This window comes from Seriola dumerili, unplaced genomic scaffold, assembly GCF_002260705.1.
Source record: "Seriola dumerili isolate Sdu_G_001 unplaced genomic scaffold, Sdu_1.0 BDQW01000415.1, whole genome shotgun sequence".
NCBI classification, from domain to species: domain Eukaryota; kingdom Metazoa; phylum Chordata; class Actinopteri; order Carangiformes; family Carangidae; genus Seriola; species Seriola dumerili.
The window spans coordinates 403,464-424,487 of record NW_019174670.1 but is presented as its reverse complement, the minus strand read 5'-3'; the positions used below and the strand labels follow the sequence as shown (position 1 = coordinate 424,487).

The window sequence follows — 21,024 nt, the reverse complement described above, 5'->3', positions numbered from 1 at the left end:
ATTCCCCGCTGAGCGCGAGCAGAGGGAGGAGAGGAAGTTGGAAAGTTTAATTGTTAATTGTTTGTTTTTAAACAGAAATCACTGCTGAGCTGAAGCTGCTCCAAACACTCTGTCTCTAAGCTGCGACAGGTTAGCAGCTGAGAGTTACAAACACCTGTACAGGTGCGTCTCGTCAGAGGGATGATGATTCAGAGTCTCCACCAGGCTAACATTAGCATGCAATCTTTAACAGTCTCCGACTCTGTAAAGGGCCTCTTCTGTCTGGTTAGTGTCCATGCTACACACAGAGATGCTCTCATGGCTCTTTCTTGTTCTGGGCAAAAGCGACCAAGGGAACACTGACTTAGTTGAAAAGATGCTAACAGTCCGTTTACTTTCCTCCTCCGTTCCTCCGAGCCCTCGGGAAAACTGCCAGAAAATGAGCCATGATTCAACTTGTAGTGTCTCTTCACATTGTACTCTTTCATCACAGCAATGGATTCGCTGCACAATGAACACACAGGTTTACTGCTCATTGCAGCTGGAAAAGTAAATACATACTTTTCAGTCCATTTGCTCTGGAGGTTTTCATTGTCAACTTTGAGAGAGCAGCTTGTTGTTAGCATCAGCTAACACAAGTGTCTCTGTGGGCGGCCAGCCCAGAGTGCAGGTGAGGAGTGGGTTGCAGCAGCCAACACAGGTGAGTAATATAAATATGAAACCACTCAGGTCTGATTGAGGCAACACTGAAACTCAATGGCTCTGAGTTAAATGTCTCTAAGTTCATGAGAGGCATGACCCTTAGTTTTATTTTTTCATATCAAGCTAGACTGATTAGCGGACCATAGTAATATAGTAAATCAATACCTCGACCTGGAGAGGAAGGGTCGGGTTCACAGAATCTACTAAATGATTTACAGCAGAAATGTTCCATCTGTGAGAAACATGAGGTGATTATTGATCTGTCATCGTCTGATGTGTCCTCAGTCTGATACAGGTCATTTAAACAGAGATCACCACAGTAACGTGCCACAAATGTTTCAGTGCACATGATCTGACATCCACTTGTTGTGAGTGAAGGATTTATATTTACAGTGGAGGAAAAGCTGTTTGCTGTAAAGCACAGAGGACGTGACTCCAGGGGGAGGAGGGCTGCACAGACACGTCATGTATTTATTTCCCTGGTTTCAACTTGGACTTTAAAGACTCCCTTCTTCTTCTTGGGTTTTAATCAAATTGTGGACTCTCCAGTTTTAAATCCTTTAATCCTGCACAGGAATATTTTAACTATTTCATCTACATTTTCATTTTCAACATTTTCAATTTTGAGTCCCATTTATTCCACTGCAGAGCTAATCTGGTGAAAACTGATGAGACAGTATTTAAAATGAGCTGCATGTCTGAAAACTCATGTAACACACGTACACATCCGTGTTTATGGCTCGTTTCATTATGCTCATGTTCGTCCTATAAACAACCACACGTAGGTGACTCCGATTCTGAATCTGTATGTGGAGATGTGTGAGTGTGTGTGTGTCTGTGTGTGTGTGTGTGGGAGGGAGGAAACAGACTATAAAAGAGAAGAAATGAAACTGAACTTATTCACCAACTGAACTTCAGCAGCAACAAGACTCGAAACATCCTCCGCCTGTAAAAGACAGATATGGCATATCTTCAGCTTGGTAAATTCATTTATGAATCTTATTATTATTTAGAAAAACTCTTTGTGTGACTGTGTGTGTGTGTGTGCGTGTGTTGGCGCTGACACACACACACACACACAGACCGGATGTAGAGTTGGGGTCGTTGTAAAAACTGCTCCGCAGAGATCGGACCTGATCAAAACAGTAAAAACACAATAACGTAGTTTCACGTTAGAAATCCACGTTTCTCCGACAGACACATGACGTCAGGAGGGAAAGAGTAGCCGGATGGAAATGCTTTAATGTCCGGCCGTTCGGCGCGAGGGGAAAACCCTGCTATATAATCAACAGGTGAACTTGTTCATCAGAGTGTGGTGTTGCTGTAACTTCACTGTAGAGGATTGAGATGTTTATTACAGCCTCAGGGATGTCTACTGTTTCACCTCCGACACTCAGCTCCGGCTCCAGTCTGTGACCGTCTGTGTTCAGGGCGGCCTTTAGCGTGATAGGCTGTTTCTCGTGATGTTAACCAATCAGATGGTGCTGTGGGCGGGACCCTGCGCCAGACCACAGTGATGACTACAGAGCAGAGACAGGTGACTGCAGACTCAGGACAGGTGGAGCTGAGCTGTCGAACATTTCCTCAGCTTGATTCTCCGATAACTTCAGATCCAGACGTCTCATGATTAAAATCATCTGCTTCAGAGTTAAATCAGAGTTTCAGGGTCACAACAGCGGTTCATTTGAATTATGTTTTTATATTTTTCATTTGCTGGTTTGATTCTCACTGATGGGGCTGCAGCTGAAAGACAAAAGAATCTGAACAACATGTTGATTTAATGGAATTCACACATGTAATTAGTCAGATCCACTCGTGCCCTAACGATGAGCAGTGATACTGTAGATCTATTGACTTACAGTGTCAGACCCAGAGGAGCCACTTCAAACTTGGTCAGAAAATACTTCAGACCTTGATAATGATTAATTGTGAAAATCATGAGTTTTCATTTAAGGGCGTGGCTCTGGTGAATTTTGCAACAGGAAGTTATTAAAACTCTATTACACCTTGTTCTATCTGTCCCAGACTTGATCAGATAATTCTGAACACCTTCATCTTCATGATGTTTCTTTGTGGAACGTCAAACGGCGTGGCTCTGGTGAAACAGGAAGTTGCTGTAATTATGATATACAGCCTCAAACCTCACATGTTTGATGACAGTCACACACTGAAGACATCTGTTACTATGATGTCATGTTCACAGCGCCACCTGCTGAAAACATCATTTCATTTACACAACATTTTCATTGTGTGGTTTACACCTGACATACAGACACATAATGTGTGTCTTTAATATTAATTCTTATATTTCTGCTGGTACGTCCCAGCAGCACGTTACTGTGGCTGTGACTGTTCATCTGCTCTGTCGCTCAGTTTGGGCCTTGAAGGTAACACCTGGTTGTTTCAGGGTTTTATGAGAGTGATGCCGACAGAGACACAGTGGGATAATTGTGAATTAAAGTTTGTCCTTTACAACATCAGTAATGTCTTTTGAAATTCTCCAACAGAGGCAAAGGAACCATCAGACTTTAGGATTGTACTTGTTGGGAAAACTGGAGTCGGGAAGAGCGCAGCAGGAAACACCATCTTAGGGAGGAGGGCTTTTAAATCTCAGCTGTCTCCGTCCTCACTGACAACAACGTGTCAGAAGGAAACAGGAAATGTTGCTGGTCGAAGACTGGCTGTTGTTGATACTCCAGGTCTGTTTGACACAAGGAAATCTAACAAGGAGGTGAGCAGAGAGATCGCTAAAGCCATCTCACTTGCTGCTCCTGGTCCTCATGTGATCCTGATCGTGATCCAGCTGAACAGATTCACAAAAGAAGAACAAGAAACAGTGAAAATCCTTCAGGAGATGTTTGGAGAAAAGTTAAGAAACTACACTATGGCCTTGTTCACCCATGGAGACGACCTGAAGGAGGCGGGAGTCTCCATAGAGACATTCATTAGTCAGAATCAGCCTCTCCGTGAGATCATCAGACAGTGTGATGGAGGTTACCATGTGTTCAACAACAGAGACAAGGATCTCCATCAAGTTACTGAGCTGGTGACAAAGATCAACATTATTGTTCAGATAAATGGAGGAAGCTGCTACACCAATGAAATGTTCCAAGCAGCTGAGAGAGCCATAAGAGAAGAAATGGAACATCTGAAGAGAGAAAATCCAGATATTGCTTGCGCAAAAACAAGAAGACAGGCAGAGGAAGACAATTCGTTTCTTAAGGCGGTTCTAATGGGCGCTGGTACTGGAGCTGCTGCTGGAGCTGCTGTTGGAGCTGATGTTGGAGCTGCAGTGGGAGCTGCAGTGGGAGCTGTAGCAGGAGCTGCAGCTGTGGTAGTGAAGAAGGCCTGCATCATACAGTGATATTCAATATTAATGATCTATTAGCTGCAGCTCATAACAGGGAATCGTCATGGTAACAGTTTAATCTTTTATTTGATCACGTTTATTTTTTCTGCTTTTCATAGATCATGAGTATCTTCATTAATCATTATTGATTATTCATCATGTCATTAATGGGACACTTTCTAACTCTTTGATGTAAAACAATCTACATGTCATACTGTGTAATAGAAGCTGTAACAGACTCCAGACACTCTGCACTTGTTTTATTGAATTATGCATTAATCAAAAAGAGGAAACAAATGTTTTAATAAAGTTAGGTTATTATAGGTTAGATCAGGTGATGTGAAGAATGAAGTGAGGTGCTGGTTCATATATCCCCATGTGATTCATCTGTCTTCTAACACTTTAATAAACATAAATGTTTCAGATGAAAATCTGACTCTGGGTCATTATTGATCACCACAGTTATTTAAGTAACAGGCTGGAACATTATGGATGAATGACTGTTGATGTGTTGAAAGTACAGTGCTCTGACTCCTGGTGGTCAGGTGGTATCTCACACTGACATGTCTAATCACCTGTGTTGTTTTCAGGGTGTAGCTCTGACCTGAGGGTGGTGCTGGTGGGGCAGGAGAGAGTGGGGAAGAGCTCAGCAGGAAACACCATCCTGGAAAAGAAGGAGTTCGACTGTAAGATCAGTTCCTCACCTCTGACGCTGAGCTGTGAGAAGAGAGAAGGTGATGTTCAGGGTCGCAGAGTCTCTGTGGTCGACACCCCCGGACTCTTCAGCTCTCAGCTGTCTGAGGAGCAGGTGAAGGCACAGCTGGAAGAAGCACTAAAGCTGAGCTCTCCAGGTCCTCACGTCTTCCTCCTCACCATCCAGCTCGGAAGATTCACTGAACAGGAACAGAAAGGTCTGAAGACTCTGGAGAAGATGCTGAGTCCTAATGTCTCTGAACACACCGTGGTGCTGTTCACCTACGGAGACCGACTGGAAGACATGGACATTGTTCAGTTCATCAGAGAAGACAAGAACCTGCAAGAGCTGCTGAAGAACTGCAGCGGCCAGTACCAGGTGTTCAACAACAAAAACATGGAGGACAGGGATCAGGTCAAAGAGCTGTTTGACAAAATAGATTCAGTCTCTGAGGGAGGACGATTGATTTATGAGAAAAGATCTTGGTTATTGAATCTAATGATCAGAGTTTGGATGATTTGCGAACGGTGCCGTTGGTTTTTTAACACCATCAGTAACTTCTACAGATGGTTGAGAGCCACATAGAATGAGATGAATCAATATACAGAAGTAAATAGTTTTTCTCTCATGTCAGCCTGAACAGACCACCCACCATTTTGAGTTCCCCTCTCCTACAAGTGAGATCAGTTCATTATGTAACTTTAACATGCATGTAGTCAGAGACGTGCACAGACATGTTGAGGGGCTGTTCCTGAATGATGTATATGTTCATTTAACCAACCAAATCAAGTTTAAATGTATCAACTGTTTTAAATGTTCAAGATGAATAAAAATGTAAAACCCGCTCACTGTTAGTCTACGTTCTTCTAAAGTTCAGATGATGAAGCTGTTTCTGAAACAAACTTTCTACTGTAATTCTGTTCTATAGTTTTATACACTGGGACACCTTCTACCGGCTTGACCCTTTTCTTTCACAACTGTCTTAATCCTTCGTGACACAGATTCAACAGGTTCTGGACTCATTCCTCAGAGGTTCTGGTCCAGATTGACGTGACAGCATCGGGCAGCTGCTGCAGATTTGTTGGCTGCTCGTCCACCACATCTCAAAGCTGCTCTATTGGAGTGAGATGATGTGAGCTTTGTGACGTGCTTGTCATCCTGCTGGAAGACGCCATCAGAAGTCGGGTATGCTGTGGTCATAAAGGGACGGACATGGTCAGCAACAACACTCAGGTAGGCTGTGGCGTTTAAACGATGCTCAGTTGGTGCTGAGGGGCCAAAGTGTCCTGAGAAAATATCCCCCACCCCATTACACCAGCAACAGCCTGAAGCGTTGACGGGATGGATCCTCTTTTCACGTAGTTTAAATTCTGACCTCACCAAGTAAAAGGTGAAACCAAACTCTTCTGGGGCAGAAGAAATAATCGGGGTCAGGATTTATCTGGAGGATTGACTCATGTGAAGATGTCACACACAAAAAACAAAGTGTTTTAACATCATGAGAGCAGCTGAACTTCAGCCTGAGCAGAAAGATGCTGTCGAGCCAAACAAGGCTAATTTAACAAGTTAAAGATCCTCTGATGAAAATCAACATGTTAGCATCCATGTGATGTTTTTATAAAATACAGACACATGATGATGGAATAATCATCAACTCCATGACTGAGTGTTTCCACCTTGAACTGCAGTGAACCGATGACAGTCTCATAAACACAGATTCAGGGTTTCATATGTCACAAAACTCAGGAACCAATCCTGTAAGCTTGTGGGGGCGGGGCTAAATACACCTGAAACCTTGTCAGTAGAGAGAGAGAGAGTTAGCATTAGCACAACTGCTAACACTGTGTCAGCCACTGCCAGTTACAAGCAAACAAACAACATCAACAAATAAAAAACGCTAACTATGCTAACTGTTCTGAAACAATGCTAACTACACAGACTGTTCGGAAAAGATGCTAACTGTGCTACAAGTTCTGAAAAGATGCTAACTAGCTAACATTTCTGAAATGATGCTTACTAACTTACTGTCCTGCTAAAATGCTAACTAGCTAACCGTTCTGAAAAGATGCTAACTAGCAAACAGTTCAGAAAAGATGCTGACTAGTTAACCGTTATGAAGAGATGCTAACTGGCTTAAGTTCTGAAAAAATGCTAACTTCACTAACTGCTCTGATGCTAACTGGCTATACGTTCTGAAAAGATGCTAACTAGCTAACAGTTCTGAAAAGATGCTAACTAGCGAACCATTGTGAAAAGATATTGATTAGCTAACCCTTACGAAAACAATCTAACTAGCTAATTGTTCTGATGCTAACTACAATATCTGTTCATCTGAAAAGATGCTAACAGTGACGGAAACACTGAGTTTACAGATGTTTTATTAGTGTTTAGTGTCACATCTAAATAAGGAAATAACGAGTTATAAAGAGGAGGGAGAGGTCAGAGACGACATGGTGTTTTTCATCTGCAGGTAAAACTGAAGAAAACTGAAGCATCAAATTATATTTACAGCTTCACACAGAGTGAAATGTTACTGTAAACAGCTGCTTTGATTTACATCTGCATGACTGACACCTGAGTCAGCTGTGATGCATTCAGAGGCAGTGAAGTCCCGTTTATCAAAATAACATCGCGTTTCAATATATCGTCTCTCATCTCAAACACCTGAACACGTTAAAGTGACAGCTGTGGACTGAGATCACATCCAGATGTTCTGACTCCAGCTGCAACAGATCCAGCTGCTTGGAGTCCCTGATGATGTTCATGTGAACGTCAGGAGACAAAGATCCTGATACCAAGAGGCAGCGCGGGCACGCGCTCACACACACACGCTCACGCTCACACACACACGCACACGCACACGCACACGCTCACGCTCACACACACACACACACACACACACACACACACACACACACCCTGGTTCTGTGAGTGTGTCTGATCTCAGCAGTAAGCTTCCTCGTATTGTCAGGACTCGGATCAGACAGGTGGAGTCTTTCATCAGCAGCAGGAAACACCGTCACTCCAAATCTCTTTATTTCAGCTTCGACTTCAGGGGAAAAATTCATTCACTTCCCTTGTAAATGTTTAATGTAATTCTTCTAGCACATACAGAAAGCTCTGATCAGTTTACCTGTAAAGTAAGAAATGTTCTTTGTGATGATGAGTTGTTTAAATAAAGTTTTTCAGACTGGGGGTGTGTACTCCTGCAGCCGTCTCACTCTCTGCAGCTCTCCCTCGAGGAACAGCAGCTGGTCCACCTGGAAGCCCACATCAGGTTCATCCTCTGGAGCGTCCTCGGTGACGCTGTCCTCATCCTCAACCTCCCGCCGCCGCCTGGCCTCCTTCAGGTTCTCATACAGCTGCTGGAAGACGTCTGAGCCGAGGCGGCGACAGGCAGACCTGCAGGGAGGACAGACGCAGGTGAGTGGTTTAAAAGTCACTGATCTTCCTCAGGTGACGTTCAGACAATTAAAACCTTTCACTGCTCTGATCATCTCACAGCTCCAGCTCTCACACATGAACATGAAACATGAATCTGCTTCATCACCAGTCTCACTTTAAACCAACACTGATTATTTCACTGAGAAATAGAAACTAGAAATCAGATGTAAGACATGGACGAGTCTTGTTCCTGTAATGTTGTTCAACATCTGTGCCACACACACAGGCAGACAGAGAGACAGAGAGACAGACAGACAGAGAGAGAGACAGACAGAGACACACACAGGCAGAAAGAGAGAGAGAGAGACAGACAGACAGAGACACAGAGAGACACACACAGAGAGAGAGAGAGAGACAGACAGAGACAGAGAGAGAGAGAGAGAGAGAGAAACCCAGACAGACAGACAGACAGAGAGACAGACATTTTAGATGAACTCCAGTGGAGCAGCAGGTAGTCTGGTTTAGTCATGTGACCTGTACTGAAGCAGCAGGTCACATGACTGGCAGCAGGAAGCAGGATGTCTGTGTGGTTGTTTTTACACAAGAGGCTCCTCCCTCTGCTGAACATGACAGATCTTCAGCCACTTTGATCTCTGAGGATGTTTCTGCTGTTTGACTCCATGTCCCCTCCCCCTCCCCCACGAGGTTTTATGACTGACAAGGTGGAGCTGAGGACGTCCGACTTCCTTCCTGTGTCTCTCGCTCCGTCACAGGTGTTTGCCTCTGTGTTTCAGCTGCTGTCAGCAGTCAGCTGTTTTCTCTCCTGTCGTCTCTGACTTCACGTTTCCATCTGATCTAGAAAATCCATGAAAGTAAAACCAACATCTGGTTCCACTCGTTTCATCATCATCGTCATTGATTAGCTAACCTTTATCTGTGAGCAGCAGTTCACCTGCTCAGTGTTGTGTTCAGGTTCACACATTTTATCGTGTTTCACAACGTTTGACTCTGTGTGAGAAAACACGACTTCAGGCCGTCATCATTCTCAGAACTGATGATTTATTGATTTCTCCGTGTTTTTCATTTCTCCTCACAAACGTTTCCACTCTGATGAAATCTCCTCCTGCAGAACAAACTGAGGAGGAGGAAGAGGAAGAGGAAGGGGAAGAGCGTCAGAACAGGTTCCTGTAGGAACGTTACAGACTGTGTGGAGCCTGTTCTCATGAACTACAGTGATCTCATGACTCATCTGATAACGAGATCACTGGGTCATTATGTTAATCAGAGAGAAATGAACCTCTGTCTCTTCTTCTGCTGCATCTTTTAATTAACCTGTTAACGATCAACATCACAACGTGTCTGACTTTTCTGAGCAGCTGTTTGTTTGTGATGATTTCATCCAGATGTTCGTCTGTTTGTTTTCCATCTCTCCTGCGTCAACATTTATAATTCATCATTGTTATTGGTGGAGTTATGAGGGAAAGTCGTCATTTGTTTGATATTTTACGATTTATAGTTTTTTTAAGATCTACAACTCGTTAAATTTGACAGGCTTTGATTTCATGTGGGTTCGATTATTTATTTGTTTATTTTTCATGTCTCTTCTAAAGATTCAAGCTTCATTTGATTTTTACAGTATCCAGAAGTTTAAATTCCTGCCACAGAGAAATCAAAACACCTTCATATATCAATATTCCTCTACTGTATTTACACTGTTTTTGTTTGTTACCATAGAAACCTACACAATGTGGATTTGTTGTTTTACAAATTTGCATCTAATGGTCATTTAAATAATTCTTTAGATTTTTAGCTGATAGTTGATAATGTAACTTTGATTACTTTACACAGAATATATATATATATATATATATATATATACACACACACACACACACACACACACACACATATAAATACATACACCAGGGTTTTTCCTGCAGAGAATTGGGATGTGACCGCCTCTTCCAAACTTCGTGCCGCCTCCTGACAAAATTCTAGTACTTGTTTTCTCGTTACTCGGTGGATTTGTCGTTTGTAACTGCAATTGCAGCTGAATCATAATCCATGCATCAGGCAGAGCCATCCGAAATAACCAAAGAAGAAGAATACGAAGGCACTGGATTTTCTACCTGCAGAAGGAGGCGGCGACCTGATTTTGCGTCTCTTTAAACAGGAGATGAATATTACGTTTTATACCCAAGCACACCCAGCCTCTTGAAAAGTTTCCCTAAATTAACGTTACATCCCATCATGTATGTTTTGGGGTTTTTTGCAGAAATGTCTCAAATCACAGATGATTTTAAAAAGAAAGTTTGCGAGGAGGAGAATCACGGGGACAGGTGAAACAGTGCAGACGTCATTAGTTCTTCTAATATGGGAAAATATATATGTATATAGATATATCTCAGAAACAACAGCAACAACAATAATTAGAGATATGAATGCAAATCTTAAAGACTAATAATACATTACTAGTATAAAAAAACAAATCAAAACTCTGTGTAAATATCAGTAAACAGGAACACTATAAATATCATGACAACAATGCAGCTTCCATCTGATTATAATATATATTTCATTAAAACGTGTGGAGACGTGTCCTCAGAGCAACATGCAGGTGTTTCCGCAGGTGTAAACAGCAGATTCACAATAAACTCAACTACGTCAAAGACTGAGCAGAAACATCTGGAGGGAAACTTGGTTCAGTTACTAAGAATAAATCAGACCTCTGACAGCAGCAGAGTGAGTTTGATGCATCGTGTTAATTCCTCAGGTGCTGTTAACAGACACAAATATAATCTGTTCACGTTGTTGTTGTCTGTCAGTGACTGTGTCTATCCATCTGAATTTACAGTTTATACACCAGGAACCGTCGCTCAGTCGTCGCCTGTAGCTTCACAACGAGGTCGGATCCTGAGAGTAACACTGACGTTCCTCTGTTCACTGAGACAGACGGACAGACGTCCTACGGGTGTGATTGGACATGACTGTGAGATACATGAATGAACTCTGGACAAGTGAGCGCTGACGTCGCTACTGGTTAGCATGCTAACGGTCTTCAGTAGAAGAGACATGACGTAGATGAGAGGCAACCTTGGTGACAGATGTTGGTGAGTGAAGGGATGAAGTACCTCTAGACTGGTGAGTAAACACCTGCTAATGCTAACGTTAGCTATAGCTAAACTAATAGCTAAACGTACAAGTGACTCCTTTCATATGAGCCACAGTGGGTTTGAGTCTCAGAGGCTGAAACATGAAGCCAACAACCTGCAGTTCCTCTAATGACCACTAGAGTCTGGCTCCAACAGTGAGTCAGTCTCCATAGACTCCCATGTTAAAATGTCCAACTTTACAGCAGAAATAAACATGTTTACAGCCTGGTACAAAAACTGTTTTGGTCTCTAGAGTTAATTTCCTCCTTCATGACACCTGTTTATATAACTCACCTGTTTACATTTTATTAAGGCGGAGGATTGAGGGCGTGGCCTCTTTGAGTGACAGGCACATGCACCGAAGTCTCAGCTCGACACACGCCCCTCCTCTCTGACCATTTTTGCATTAGCTACGAGTTAGGGGCGGAGTCAGGTACTGTCAAGATGGTGACGACAGAGCAGCTCACTCTGAGCTTCAAAGCCACTCATCTGTGGATATAAAACCTCTCTGTGTTTCCAGGCTGTTGTTGTGGGATATGAAGAGTCCTGGTTTAAACGATCTGTCCACAGTCCTGGACTCATCCTAAGACCCACTGCAGAGGACCAGCTCTGCAAACTCACACTCACTCTCTCAGGTGTTGGATTCTGGTCTCCAGCAGGCTGCTGTTGATCATCTGGGGCCCCTGGGGGGTCTGGGGGCTCCGGGGCCCCTGGGGGGTCTGGGGGGCCTCAGGCTCCACTGGATCTCCTGGTTCAAAGAGAAAAACCACAGAACAAAGAACGGTGAGAAACACTGGAGACAGAATATTAAATATCATCATCCCCAGCATTAGATTTAGTTTCAGCTAAACTCAGGTGGTGGTGTGTTCTCCTCCCTCCTCCTCTCTGTATGAGTAGCCCTGACTCCATTAATAACAGTCTGTGGAGGTGATCTAATGGGATTATAATGGCAGGATTTAAACACACATCATTTGTCCATCTCTGCCTCTCTCTCACACACACACACACACACACACACACACACACACACACACACACACACACACACACACACTCTGGCTTTTCCAAACTGTTATAAAATAAAACTAAAAATGAGCTCTGTGATCTGAGAACATCATGAAAATTAAAGCGGAGCTGAACTTCACACGAGACGCTTCAGTTACATTTTAAGTCTCAACAGGTTCGTTGAGTCTGAACGTCTTTGAATCCTAATGACACTCTTAATTATAAAAAAGTCTGAGCTGTAACAAGCTCTGAATGTTAACGAGCTCTAAATGTTAACGAGCTGATGACCTCACAGAGCTTTAGGGATCAGTAAACCAGATTCTCTGACACACTTCAACTGCTTTCATTCGTTACAGTGCAACTATATTTAAACTATTTCAAATATTTTTTAACAGCAGCCTCACAAACATTTTCCTGATTTCTAGTTCATATCATTGTTGTAGTGCCTCAGATATTCTGCCACTTCCTTTACCTTCAGTCTGACTTGGATCCTCTCACAGTTTCAACCTGATCAGCTGAATTAAAACAAACCTGCTGCTCTTTATCTTCAGTCTTCAGTCAGACACAGCGGCGCAGCACAAACAGCCAATGACTGGACAGTAAATCAGTGTAACGACCTAGGAGCTGCTCCAGGTCTTTTGTCCATTTACTCCGAGCTAAATATCAGAGGATTTAATGTCTGTTTATGGCTGCTGAGCTGTGGTCTGTTACTGAGGCTCCTCCAGGGAGCAATGAATCCTCAACAGCTGATCATCAGGACTCTGCATGTCGTAACCTGGAGCAGCAGCTGTCAGTAAAACACAGAGGAGGGTCTGTGTGTTGTACGTTACTCGCTTGTTTAACTGATCGACTTCCTCACGTATGAACATGTGCTGGTCTCTGCAGGACATGAGGGAGGCACAGCCAATTACTGATCAGCGGTGTCCCAGTTCAAGGGTCTCCTCCTTCAGACGGACGTGGTCTACGAACTAACCCTAACCCTTCACAGCCATCGTAGACAGTACATCGAGATGTACGGTGGCTGACAAGGGCAAACACGCTGCAACGGCCCTAAACACTTCCAATAACAAACAAGCTACAAATTCATAAACGATTCAGATTCAAAAAGAAAATACAAAATAAATACAACGGGAACGTGCTGCAAATGAAACGTGCTGCATGTGAACCATTGGTGCTGCCTGTAATGCGTTATCTTCTGTATAGAGAATCTTTGGTCCATTGCATTACAAAGCGCGGCTCCTGTCGCCTAGCAACCTTGACAACATGTAACTTTTTCTCACTAAAACTTGTTGTCTTAAGTCTCTTGGTTTTAACAGTTGTACCGTTAGCTGTTGAACTGAGCTGAAACACAATACTGACATTTAACAGTGTAATACTCAGACTCTTTCAATACCGACACGCAGTGAATCCTGGGATATGTTGGACCACGAAGGATCCAGCTGTTGGAGCCTTCGTTGTCCAGGAACAGAAGGACTCTGTCTTTCTAACCCTAACTTCAAATATAAAGAGAAAAAGTAAAAGATTCAAATTCATATTTCATCAGCTCAAGAACAATATTTGACTCTGACTGAAACAGACGTGTAAAGTTCAAGTTCCTTTAGTTTATAAAGTACGGGATCAATAAATGTGCATTTTATATTCTATATTACCTTCAAATTAAACCACAACGCGACAAGTTTCATACTCGTCATTTTAATGTGAGGCTCTTGATTTTCTGTTTTTAACTATCAAAAGATAATTTCATTAGTTGATGTTAATATTTTGATTAATTTAGTTTAATTAGCCGTTTAATTTGAGGCAGTTTTTACAGCTGTTCAAGTACCTGAGTGTTTTTAAGACTCTGATCTTCAGCTCCATTAGTCTCCTCACAAACAGGTAGAAAATATTTTGTTTTCAGGCTCATTTTGGGATAATTTAACTGACAGACTTTTATATTAATGAACTGATTTCATAACAATCATCTTTTAAATTACCAGTTTGTTATTTGTCACATGAATAAAACCGAGTCAACTCGACGACAGACCGACTGACAGCTGATGCTTCACCGTTAAGATTTGGTTGTAACCATGGCAACCAGCAGCATGTGCGAACATACATGCAAAAATATGAACATACATACAACATGGGTGCATTCATGAATAAATACATAGACACACACCTGTTCTCATTCATATTCAGACAGAAAACACCTCCTTTATTATCAGTCTCATATCTAATGTAACATTTTACAAAACTGATGCAGAACAATTTCTATGAATTTAAATGTGTTTTATTCAGATAGCAGCAGATTTCAGACAGGCTGGTTTGATTTGCATCTAAATGACACATGATTTTCATTAAAGTAGAATAACTCAGCTGCATGTTTCCTCGTCACAGAGCTGCAACAAGTCAGGCAGAATAATTAGTCTCTCGCCTGCAGACAGAGTCAGGTCTTTATTCTGAGAGACGCATCCTCCATGTTTAACTGTTGTCTTGATAATTCAGGATTTATGACCTCTGCCAAGGAGATTATGTTTTCACCTGTTTGTTTGTTTGTCAGCAGGATTACACAGAAAACCATTTCCTCTGAAGCTGGTGGGGGGACGGGTCCTGGTCCTTTCTATTATTTCCTTTCACTTGATGCTTTTTTTTGGGTGGGTGGGGTCACTGTTGGTTAGTCTGTTAGCTACTTCAGTCAGTGACTGTTTGTGGTTCTTCATGTAAATATCAGACACATCATGTGACTTGTTGTTGGTTCATTAACTATTAATGAGGAAGTCTGAGCTGCTTTTTCTACAGGTGAGTGAAATTATATATTATTTTTATTTATATGTTAGTGTGTTAGTGTATAACTATATGGGTACTTTTATTTACAGCTGACCATGCTAACCTGTGTAACAGGGAAGAAAATTAATTGTTTTTTTTACCCTTTTAAACTTATTTATAAATTTTAATTAAATGTTAGATAAAATTGTTTTAAACACATAAAATAACACCCAAAACACTTAAAAGTGCTTCCCCCTACAATATAAACACTTTCCAAAAGTTTTCAGGTCAAGTCAATCTTATCAATAGTTACCCTTTAAGTTCAACTTCACACGGGCACACACACTCGCACACACTGAAGTTTGCAACCAAAAATAAAAGTGTCCTTTATAACCCAAAAGACCGTTGGAGGCCTGAGTCGTTGCTAGGCAGCGTTATGACCAAAACAAATGGACGGTTCACTTACTGCTGCGAGCACAGGAAATAAAAGCACGTGAACTGGTTAGTTTTTACTCACAAATCCGTCAGTTGTTCTGTAGCACGAGCGAAAGGTGAAGCGCAGGGCGATGGTTGTCATGGCGACCAGGCAATGAGGGTACAGGTTACAGGGGTGATAGCTGAATGGGAGACTTCTATCATCCAGCGGGTCCAAACAGTATTTCCTGGTCCACTGTGCATATTAACGGTTCCCTTAGTCTCCTTTAATTCATCCACGAGCTCATTTACTTCTCATACCGAGTCTGTGAGAGCGTAAACTAGCTGCTAACATTAGCAAATACTAGCTACACAGTCACGTTAGCGGCTAGCACATTGAAAATCAATGCAAATCCCGTTAGCATGCTACTACGCAAATTACGCTTAGCATCTCCCTCCTTAACGCACATCATCACGTCAAAGCAAAACACACACACAAAAGCATTTACCTTATTCATACTTCACAAAGTCCGTCACTCGTTGCTAAACTCTGTATCTACCAAAGTATTGGACTGAATTACTCTCTGCAGCTTTACACCTCCAGCTCACCTGAACGTCGTTATTGTCTCCCTTAGCCTCGGTTAGCCCATGGCATCCATCTACGGGTTCACCGTTACATCCCGCCCCTTCACCTTTCTGATAGGGCTGAACAGATCGTAACTTCCAATGCAACTAAGAAAACACAAGACAGACAACTCAACACCTTCCGAGGTTAGAGTGTCAGCTGACCACCTGCTCTTTGTTCACTGTGAACAAACCAGTTTGAATTTCAATTAACTTTATCAACACCATGACAAAGACTCATGAGTCTGATGTTTTTTTAATCCCTTATGGAAAGTTTTTTTTTAAACACAAATTAACTGATTTTATTGTGACATTTTATCTTTAAGAACATATTTATCTTAATTATTTGTCAACAATTATTCCTCTGAAATATAGTTCTTAAGACTGGGCTCAATTAGCAATAATTAGCATATATCAGCATCTGTGCTGACTATACCTGGCTTATTAGCTTAGCTAGTTAACTAGCTGATCAGCCAGCAAATGAGTTAGCCTTGGGTCAGCCTTTGAGCAAGACACCCAGCTGTGCTAACGATGCTAACAAGCGTTCCCTTATTTTTTCACATAAAAGGTGGCAACCCTACTTATTAAGGTAGCATGCACCGAAGTCTCTGCTCCACACACATCCCGCCTCTTTAACCATTTTTGGGAGGTAGGCAGAGTCAGGCACTGCCAAGATGGCGACGTATTATTTATTTTCTCTGTTGTCATTTCTTATTATTCCTGATATTTCTGCTCATAGAAACACAACAGATTCAAGACCGGCAGCTAAACCTAATATAAATCATCTTATCTGACTGTGAATGATTAAATATGAAAGACAGAGCCAGCGGAATTCAGACAGCTCCTCATCGACTGCTGGTGAAGCTGTTTCTGATGTTTTTATAGTGTAGTGAAGGTTTCTAGGTTTTGTAGGTGTAAAGACGAGGCAGGAGGTGAAGTCACTGTTTCCTCTGACAGCAGCAAAGTCTCATGTTCGCACTTTGATTTTTTCTGAGGTCAGTGGAGTGAGACGAACAGGTTTCACTGTGACTGAACCAGGCCAACGGGAGCTGAGCAGACGGGGGGGGGGGGGGGGGGGGGGGGGGGGGGGGGTCGTGACAGGAGAAAGAGGAACGAATAAAAGTGAAGAAGAGAAGAAGAGACGGAGAGAAGACTGCAGGGATAAACAGTCATTAACATTTGTCTCCACAGGAAGGACAGAGTTATTAACACCAAAGCATTGTGGGTGTTTTATGTCCAGCTGATGGAGTCTGTACTTCATATTCCTGCTGTTGAACTCAACTGACTTAGACTCTAATTACACCTGAATTCAAACACATTCACACCAAATTCATTTCATATAATAATTATATTTATTCAGTTATTTTAATCGTGGCTGACGTGGTGATCAACAAACATAGCAACACAAAGATCCTCTGATGAAAATCAACATGCTAACATCCATGTGATGTTTTTATATAATACAGACATATGATGATGAAATGATCATCAACACCAAGACTGAGTGTTTCCACCTTCAGCTGCAGTGAACCAATGACAGTCTCATAGAAACAGATTCAGGGTTTCATACGTCACAAACCTAAGGAACCAATCCTGTCAACTTGTGGGGACGGAGGGCGGGGCTAAATACACCTGAAACTTTGTCAGTACGGAGAGAGAGAGTTAGCATTAGCACAACCGCTAACACTGTGTCAGCCACTGCCAGTTACAAGCTAACAAATAACATAAACAAATAGAATATGTTAACTGTGTTGATATGAGATGAGATGATAACTATGCCAACCGTTCTGAAAAGATGCTAACTACGCTCACCATTCTGAACAGTTGCTGACCACAGTAACTATTATGAAAAGTTGCAAGCTATGCTAACTATTCTCAAAAGATGCTAACTAAGCTAACTGTTCTGAAAAGATGTTAACTACACTAACCAATATGAAAAGATGCTAACTATGCTAACCATTCTGATAAGATACTAACTATGTAAACCACTCTGAAAAGATGTTAACTGTGCTGACTGTTCTGAGGATCCTCATATCACTGCGGCAGAACTGGTTCAGTTTTCTGGCCTGAATTGTTTTCCTCACTAAAGCTAAAGCTGCTACAGGCCTGATGTAAGTACGTCTGTCTCTGTCTCTGTCTCCTCGGTTCTTGTCCTCAGTCTAACTGGTTGTAAAATGTAAAGTTTCCTTTAAGTGAAGAAATGAAACCAGATTATAGAGGAAAAAGAACAAAACCCTTGTCTGTTGTATCAGGTGTCAGTCCTTCACATCCTGCTGTTACTGTGTGTGCGTGCGTGCGTGCGTGCGTGCGTGCGTGTGAGATCGATATTACATCATGCCTGTGCTGTGGTTGCCTCAGAGTTAAAAGGCTGTGAATAGATCTGATTCTTTGTTTCATTTATTGACCGAGTGTAAACACATTGAACACACTGCCAACCTGCTGTGTGTGTGTGTGTGTGTGTGTGTGTGTGTGTGTGTGTGTGTGTGTGTGTGTGTGTGTAAGTGTTGTAGAGTCAGACTCACCACTCAGCTCCTCTTCCAGAACTTTCTGCATGTGCTTCATCATAGCCTCCAGCTCACTGACCTGAGAACGACAACCAGAACCAGAACCTCAGATCCAGATGAACTGACTGAGTCCCAGTTCAGGGTCACATCCTGCGGAGGACGCAGTCTACGAAGGCGAGACCTCCGAAGACCACATAGACCGTGAAGGAGAACCCAACTGTTTTATGTGCAGAGTCAAAAGTCATTCATCTTTCAATTCTGGGATATGTTTGGCATTTCCTGGACTCATTAGAAAGAGCCTTAGAGACGGGATGACCTCGTCTTTGAATGCAGCGTTTGAAGGACCAAGCTGAACTGAGACACAGTGAAATATTGTCAATATTTTCATTTCATTTTAACAATACTGTTGTATATATTGATTGATATTTGATTGATTTCTATTGTATATATTGTATTGGTTTATATTGTATATATTGTATTGATTTCTATTGTATATATTGTATTGGTTTATGTTGTATTGGTTTATATTCCAGTCTGCTGCAGCTGTAGAATCATGATCCTTCACAATACATTTGATTTCTTGCTGAACACACACAGAGTGTTTGCAGTCACACTTTCATAATGAAGACATTTATTTACAATTAATCTGAGACGCTCCGTGAACCTCTGAAAGTCAGTCACTGATTTCCCTGCTGCTCCAAATACAATTAACAGCAGGTGATAAACCTGTACATGTAATTAACTGTGGTTCTGATCACATGACACTGATGCTGAATAAAGTTAAACTAAAATATGAAATTACTGGATATAGGAAGTCTGACACTGTGACTTGGACATGAGGATGAGCCATGTTTTTTAAAGGCTTTAAAGCTCCATGTTTCTTCTTCTTCTGTGTTTTATTTGAAGTGTTGATCCATCAGAAGATATAAAAACCATCTCCTCTCTCAGGCTTCTCTCTGCAGCTCTAGTAACAACAGGTCTGTGAGCCAATCAGAAGAGAGGAGGCTCTGAGCCTCTCTTCTGATTGGCTGACTGTTTTCTGAGTGATCCAATAAAAATAAAGCAGATTTCAGGTAAAAACACTCAGAGAAACCAAATCCTGCAAGGTTTGGATGGTGGGTCCAGGTGGGCGGGGCTTGGTGACTGCTTTGTTGTGACATCACAAAGTTCCAGAAGTCCTGACGGCTGGTTTTAAGGCTCAGTTTCTGAATACAGGCTGTGTGCATTTCTCTGTGGACTGAGGCTTTGATACTTTCACAGTATTAATATAGAACCTAGACCTGATCTATAATCACACTACACATGGACAGAGACCTTTACACTGGAGGAGCTTTAATATCCTCCATGTGCTGTGTGTGACAGACTCTACTATTTAGTGAGACTCAGCAGCAGCAGTGACATTTATTTATTCTTGTCATTTTCTCTCCTTCATAGAAAATGACTGGTTGATGCGACATGATATAAAATATATATTTACATCTAATGTGAGTGAATGAGAGAAACTGATTCATTGCTTTCAATCACATGTCAGCTCCATCTCATATCCTGTCGTTTCTTCGTTTTGTGTGGCGGTAAAATCCTCGTCAGGCAGCCTCGGGTCTGACTCTCACTGAGCTGATGAAGTCCTGAGGGGATGTGAAGGAGGAGAGGAGTGATGGAGGCTGCTGCTCTCTCCTCACCTGATTACAGGGAGAGAGATGGAGCTACTCCCACTGAGACTCCACCCCTCCCTGTATCACTCTGCATCGCTCTGCTGCTGCTGAACAACAGGGAAGATTATTTTTCATTATCTGGGAGAATAAACTGCCTCCTGTTTTTCTCCATTGACTGTAATAAGTGAGCAGGAAGTCAAACTGATGAAATGCTACTCTTCATCCTTCATCCTGTTTTTCCAGCCGCCCACAGGGTTTGGTGTTCAGGGGGTTAAAGGTGAAACTGTTCAGTGTTTTTAACAGTTAGAATCAGCTGCTCTGTTCGTTGTGGAGAGGAGGAAACATGAAAACTTAATTATAAAATTATAAAAATCTAAGTTTCTGGTTTTAAATCTAAAACATTTTTACCCACAAAGCACAAATCAAACATTTTCACCATCGTCTTACACCTCCTCCTCTCCTCTCCTCTCCTCTCCTCCTTTCCTCTCCTCTCCTCTCCTCTCCTCTCCTCCTCTCTCCTCCTCCTCATCTAGGACGTGGTGTCGTGTTGCCCGGTGCAGCTCCTCAGTGATTTGTGTTGGCACCATTTAAATCTTAACGACCACAGTAAGAAAATGATGATGTCACAGCAGNTATATATATATATATATATATATATATATATATAGTATATTGGACTCGCCCCTCGGCCCGGTGTACTGAACTGACTGTGATCGACCTGGATGCAGAGGTCCTGTTTACTGAACAATAGGATCTGACTCGTCTTTGAGCTGTAGACCTGGAAGAGTGTGTGTGTGTGTGTGTGTGTGTGTGTGTGTGT

General features: G+C 42.2%; 2 protein-coding genes across 2 annotated transcripts in view; one reads left to right on the top strand and one right to left on the bottom strand.

Moving 5' to 3' along the window:
- The first annotated feature begins 1,523 nt into the window (after window positions 1-1,523).
- LOC111233663 (GTPase IMAP family member 2-like) lies at window positions 1,524-5,528 on the top strand. Its single transcript, XM_022761534.1, has 2 exons — window positions 1,524-1,661; window positions 4,621-5,528. The coding sequence occupies exons 1-2, from the start codon at window positions 1,643-1,645 to the stop codon at window positions 5,307-5,309; spliced, it is 708 nt and encodes a 235-aa protein (XP_022617255.1). The 5' UTR covers window positions 1,524-1,642; the 3' UTR covers window positions 5,310-5,528.
- Window positions 5,529-7,773: 2,245 nt separating this feature from the next.
- Window positions 7,774-21,024, bottom strand: part of LOC111233677 (serine/threonine-protein kinase Nek11-like) — a 44,744-nt gene continuing 31,493 nt past the window's right edge. Inside the window, exons 15-17 of the mRNA XM_022761551.1 lie at window positions 18,571-18,631; window positions 11,888-12,008; window positions 7,774-8,126 (exon numbers count right to left, since the gene is read on the bottom strand). Coding sequence (XP_022617272.1) covers window positions 7,910-8,126; window positions 11,888-12,008; window positions 18,571-18,631 — 399 coding nt within the window. The 3' untranslated portion in view covers window positions 7,774-7,909. The remainder of the gene's footprint in view (window positions 8,127-11,887; window positions 12,009-18,570; window positions 18,632-21,024) is intronic.